The sequence below is a fragment of the Nanorana parkeri genome, unplaced genomic scaffold (genome assembly GCF_000935625.1).
Source record: "Nanorana parkeri isolate BGI_ZX_2015 unplaced genomic scaffold, ASM93562v1 scaffold455, whole genome shotgun sequence".
NCBI lineage: Eukaryota > Metazoa > Chordata > Amphibia > Anura > Dicroglossidae > Nanorana > Nanorana parkeri.
The window spans coordinates 351,292-357,769 of record NW_017306723.1 but is presented as its reverse complement, the minus strand read 5'-3'; the positions used below and the strand labels follow the sequence as shown (position 1 = coordinate 357,769).

Here is a 6,478-nt window from a genome sequence, read left to right as displayed (position 1 = left end):
ACATAGAGAACCGCATTTCCGGTCAGGGTGGACATAGAGAACCGCATTTCCTCCTAAAATACACAACACACCAGGCACTGTGTACTGCCGTTACTGAGCAGGACATGACAGGTTCTCTTTACTAATGCATTTCACTGATAGAAATAAGCGGCTTATGTTGGTTTGCATGGAGAGTTTTGTAAACTATTTACAAGAAATGTATAAATATCACTGAGGATTTGCCAGATTGATTACATGCTGGCGGCAGAGTCTCCCGGTCACCGAGTTTCCGGACAGTTATTATTTATCAAATTCAGATTTAGAGAAGTAAATAAAATCTTATTCTATTTGGTGTCTTTCAAATGTTTGCTGCCCATTGGGAGTTAGAAGTTCTGGACTCCGAATGGCTGGATTAGAACCAGTGCCCGGCAATTTATATACATCCGCAGTCGGCACACTGACGGAATAATGAGCCTTGCTGTTCAAATGGTATGCAAGAAGGGCAGGTTGTTCTGCCCCTAGTAACCAATCAGAATCTTCCCTTCAGTTTTTAAGAGCAGCATAGGATAAAGAAGGGAAGCTTCTGGCTGCTATGAGTAACACAGACATTTCTTTTTGCAGACATCATAAATGACAGGCAGATGTACAGTATTACAGTTATTGTATCGTGTATTGGCCACAAGTCTTGCATGGGCCATGGTGGTCAAAGTTCATTCTTACAGGAGCCTGAAAGACAAAAGAAAAACCATAAAACATAAGAATTGTTCTTTATTTCCTCTAAAATCTAAATAATCTGACATTTGTTGTGTAATGTAGGCAATGTATGAAAACTTTTCAACATGTTTACCCCAAACACTTTGCCACTTTCAATTTTGGGTTCTATCCTGCTTCTCAGTTGCTCCTGGCCACTTTCTAAGCAGCTTTGAGCTGCTTTTGGCCTTCCTATGGACTTGTATGAAGAGAAGAGTTTTGATGGGAGTCAATGCATGCGTGCATAAGACCCACAATGGTTGTAATCCATCATTATTGTAGCACTTTAATGAAAAGTAAGTTTTGAAGCGACTTTCACATTGTTTCCATTATTTCACATCAAAGTGTTCAATTCACCTATCAGAATATCGCATAGCTGTGAAATCGTTATTTAGCTATTCTTAGTAATTATTCCTCATAATTTAAGTATGATTTAATCCCCACCTGGAATGGGCCCATTTTCTGCTCTGTTCTATAGACACCCTACTAAACCTAATGGTTACCTCCTTGCCAGGAGCTAGCGCTATAAGGCATGGAAACCTCTGTGATCCTTTTTACATGAGTGTACTACAAAAAGCAATAATTAAATTATGGCCACTAGATGGAGCTGAGGAGTACAGGATATAAATACTTAATGCTCCTCGGCTCCATCTAGTGGCCATAATCTAATATCACAACACACTACATTCCAACTGGGGAAAAAACATAATAGGGACATTCGTTTTTGGCATTATTCAGAGCTATTGGTAGGGTGAAGGGTCCTTTGAATTGTTTATAAATAGACGTCTTACTTTTGTTAGGATGAAATTAGACTCATCCATTGACGTGCTGTTGATCTAGCAGAATGCATAAAAACCTTTATAAAGCCTACTCCAACAGGGAAATAGAATGCTTCCTGATCTCCAAAGACACTTGGATATTCCCTGGACTCTATAATAATTTTCTTATAAATATTAGCAGCCATATCTATTTTGTGCAGTCAGAAACTCATCCAGTCCTCTTTTAGAAGCCAAATATGGAGTTGGCAAGAGCAACTTCTTTCCCTCCAGTTACAAAACATGTCCCCTTGCCTTTTGTGATGACCTTAAAATTACCAATTTAAAAGGGAGAATAAACTTGACTGTGTAGATTAAGGCAAATATACACACACACACACACTATATTACATAAGAAACAAAGAAGCTGAAAGGATTGCTTTTTAGGATGAGCGTGATGCGGTTTTCTATACGTTGGCTCTATGTGACGCGGCTTTATCACTGTTTCTGGGTAATTAAGCTCTGCCCTGAGCCGCAGGTCTCCCTAAGGCCGGAAATGTATTGTAAATGTGTTATCCCGTCATTTGCGTCCTCGGCTCTGTGCAGGGAACTATTCAATAATTGTCGCGTCTAATGGGATGTTTCAACTGATCCTATTCGGTAATGCCGCATCCTTTTACAGGGCGACAGTCAGACGGCTCGTTAGCCGAGGCGAGGCTTGGACTAAGATCAAGGACAGATTGTGATTCCCGATTTATTGGACGACGGCCTAATAAGATCTTAAACCTGACCGGTCTGCTAATGTGCAGCAAATAAGCCATGGACAAATGTGCGCCCCGCGTTCTCGAAGCGAAAGACGGCGCACGGGCAGAAATACTGTTTATTTAATCAGTCCTAATTACTGAGCAAATGAACGTTCCCAGAACGGAGCGCAATGTGTTTATTATCTTTCTATCCGGCGGTTCTGCCGCTTTGGTTTCGCCACAGCAAACGGGCGCTGAGAGGTTTCCAGAGTCCTGGATTTTTTAATATTCAGCTAATTGGGCTGAACAAATTTTTATTTTATTAACAGAAAAAATTAATATCATTTTGTACAAATAAAATATAATCACGGCAGTCATTCACAATAGGTTCTGACTGCACTGTCTAACATGAAACATTTAAAAGGGGAACCTAGGGAGAAATTTACATGTGCAGTACAGCTGGTAAAAGGGTGAACGTCACATCAAAACTGAATTCAATTTCTGTCTACATTTCTTTTAAAGCTGAACTATCAACACTTTGATTTCAATATATCCCTGAAAACCCACAAAGGATATACATCCACTTTGTGAGCACCAAATGCTCTTGCAAAACCAGATATTACCATATTAAAGTAGCAGTGACATCACCACTGTGCTGTACATAACCTGTGCAGAGAGCAGAGCTGTGGGAGGGACCCAGAAGCTCCACCCACTACAGGATGTCTGCAAAGAAAGCTACAGCAGGGGGCGGAGACAAGACCAGTCACCTGCACAAGGAGAGAGAGGAGATCCTGTCTGTAATACTTAGTGAGCCTCTGAGCCCGAAAAACCAACAAAACACGAGTCTGACCCCTGATATACACATGCTCTACATCACTGAGTAGTAGGAAAAGGATCAGAATGACAGCCTCAGACCCTGCAATGTCCAAAACTAGTCTCCCTTGGCAGCTCCCATACCTGTCCTGACAGTTTCCCTTTAAATTGTGAAATGTCTTTTAAAAATGCTTCATATTTTCCTGATTGTCGTGTGTGTGATCATTTCAGGCCTTCTATAATGGTTCCATGTGAGTCAGTACAATCGCCACCTTTTCTGAACGACTGCTGTGATTTTTTTATTTTATTTGTATAGTACGCATGATATTACTTGTTATATCTTCTGACTGTTCATGTTCAAGAATGTGAAGATCAAACACACGCATGTTCTGGTTCATGGCACCGGTGGCACAGCATACTTACACGTCTCCAGCCGTTCCTCCAAGAAAGAGATCTGTTCGCTGAGCGAGTCTATCCTGTCCAGCTGCTGGAAGGAGTGTGTCAGAAGTGTGATGGGGCCCAGGATGTCCTCTGGTGACGAGGTTGATGGACTGTGAAATGGAGCCAAAACCAGCTGAAGTTTCTGCAGAGGGAGAGAGAAAAAGCTGGTCTGAGTACCAACACATACAGTAGGGTTGTATTTATACAAATTCACATTGATTATTCATCCAGTGATACTGCAGGTACATTTGTTCTGAGCGAGTTAACCAGCTGTTGTAAGAATGGGGTAAAAACGAATGTTCTTCTGATTGAATGTTCTTCCATAGCTTCATTCATACAGAACAGAGTGAACAGGGACAATGCCACGTTATAACCACTAGATGGAGCTGATGATCATAGGAAATAAATATATGTCAGTAATTAGATACAATGCATTTGTTTCCAATGATCATCAGCGCCATCTAGTGGCCGTAATGTAGCATTTTTGCTGCACAGAACTGGAAGTCAGATTACAGGCATTCCCACAATAGAAACTTCATTTAGCAGACTGCAATAGTCAATAAATAAGATGCAAAAAAGATGCATGGGAAGTGTGAAATATGATCGTTAGTTTATTCTTTAATTACTCCAGGAGCTAATGAAGCCTCTCACCTGCTCTAGCACTTCAATTTTGTTCCTCAGTTCTTGTATATCCTCCTTGACGGACTCTGGGATTGCCACTGCAAAGGAGAGAAGGGTCAAAATGCTTCAAAGGAAATTATGGTGAATCTTGGGAGAGCAAATATTCATTACTGTCATTTGTCACTAATATATCTCACTAAAACTGTATATATCTATATGGAACTCACAGCCTCCTATCAGATTCAAGCTTTCAGTGCAGGTTTCAATTTGATTGGTGGCTGTAAGAATACAATGATGAATCCAGCCTATGAATCCTGCGTTGCTTTCCATTAGTCACACCTGGCCAATCACTGTGCTGCAATGCAACTCAGGTAAAAAGGCCCTCATATGCAAATACAACTGTAACAATGTAGAGATATAATGTCACACTAGAGTCTTTGAGGATGTTTCACCTCACTGTGACAACAGGATAAGAAATGAGAGAGGGGTTGTCACCAGGACAAGTAGACACAGACATTAAAGGCTGTGACACACTGCACGCGAAGCAGGCACAAGCAGTGTGTCATGTAATTTTCTTCCTGGCACGTCAGCTTGCGTGAGCTCGCATAGCTGAGCGTGCCGAGATGAAAAATGTCATCTTCAGCCAATCGGCTTGCGCGTATAAATGCGCGTCTGGCCGGTTGGCTGAAGGTGCAGTCAATAATCTGCCTGCACTCGGCTCACACACTGCACGCAAAGCTCCATGCCGGACAGCTTTGCTTCGCTCTGCACGGCTTTGTGTGCAGTGTGCCACGGGCTTAATAAGTCCCTGACAGAGGTTCTAACTTTTCCATATTTTATAAAAAAAATAAATATCACAATACAGAAAAATCCAACCGTAGGAACTCCATGTAGAATATTGACCGTTCTGTCCGGCGTCCATGCTGATGGCGTCAGCAGCTGCGCATTATTACTCACGGTACGAGTTTGATGTGTCACAGCGCGTACCAAAAGTAATAATGGACAGACACCAACCTGTCAGGTCTCTGGGTGGTTGTGGCACCTTGCTGGGATAGCAAAAAATGATTTCCACAGGGCATGAAATATGGAACAGCAAAGCAGAATACAGTTTTGGAGAGCATGTGACTGCATTTCTGGCCCTCCAGTAATTAGTAGGACATGGAACTACACACCAAAAGTTAGCACTGGACTTACCAGTTACATTCACTACCGGAGGTAGTAGAGGCGGCTGTGTGGCTGCTGGCTTCTCCAATTTGTCACATGACCTCCCGTCCTCCAACAGATGGAATCCTTCCTGGCACCCACAGTGGAAGCTTCCGGCAGTGTTCATGCATGTTTGTGCACACTGATGGCTTCCCATTGTGCACTCATCCACATCTGAAGATAGGTAATATGATTTATCAGTACAGTCCATACTCAGGCAGGATCACGCTCCACATGTTCCTGAAACACTTCACCTAAAAGCACTGTCAGCTTTCACAACACTGTCTCTTTAAGTGCAATTCCAGCCAAAGCCTACTCTTCCATTCTGTATGGCCTGGGTTTAGTTTTTATTACCATTTGTGTCCCCACTGAGCAGAACTTGTGTAGGAAGTCACCAGCACACCATAGCACAGTGAAGGCAACGTCTATTTATTGGCGCATGTTTTCATTCATAAACGCAATATTTTTCAAGCCTGATGAAGGTCCCCTTCAGCTGCGTAGCCCCGAAACGTCGCGCTTATGAATGACAGTATGCATCAATAAATAGACGTTGTCTTCACTTAACCATGGTGTGCTGGTGACATCCTCCACAAGTTCTGCTCAATGGGGACACAAATGGTAATAAAAACTAAACCCAGGCCATCCACAAGTACTGCTCCGAGCGCAGCCATCCGCAGTCATTTCGGGCACGCACGCTAATTTGGGAATCCGGTAAGGAGTGCAGCAGGATCTGTACATGTATGCCTATTGAGTAGATTCACATTCACTTCCTGTTCTGATGTCCACTAGGGAGTAAGGGGGAATCTGAAATGTGATAGTTGTCACTGGAATTGTGGGGAGTACTGAAGGACACCCATTTGGTTGACCACTAACAGGGGATTTTCCCTTACTATGGGGACATTTCCTCTCTTTTCTGTTGTATTTCAGAACAGGAAGTGAAAGAAAATCTCCCCAATGGGGATACCGACTGCAGTTTGAACCTGCGTTCAGAGATGCTTACTGGAACCCTCCCACCCAGCAAAGATATGATTAGACTTTAGATTGTCAGCTTCTTCAGACAGGGACAATGTGTAAAGCACTGTGTAAATTGTTGGCGCTATATATTTACTTGTAATAATAAATAAATGAACCCTAAAGGAACAATAGAGGTGAAAAAAACAGCACTGGTAGGTT

General features: G+C 42.4%; 1 protein-coding gene across 1 annotated transcript in view; it reads right to left on the bottom strand.

Moving 5' to 3' along the window:
- Window positions 1–669: 669 nt before the first annotated feature.
- Window positions 670–6,478, bottom strand: part of EGFL7 (EGF like domain multiple 7) — a 33,745-nt gene continuing 27,936 nt past the window's right edge. Inside the window, exons 8-11 of the mRNA XM_018560454.1 lie at window positions 5,288–5,479; window positions 4,133–4,188; window positions 3,464–3,623; window positions 670–705 (exon numbers count right to left, since the gene is read on the bottom strand). Coding sequence (XP_018415956.1) covers window positions 683–705; window positions 3,464–3,623; window positions 4,133–4,188; window positions 5,288–5,479 — 431 coding nt within the window. The 3' untranslated portion in view covers window positions 670–682. The remainder of the gene's footprint in view (window positions 706–3,463; window positions 3,624–4,132; window positions 4,189–5,287; window positions 5,480–6,478) is intronic.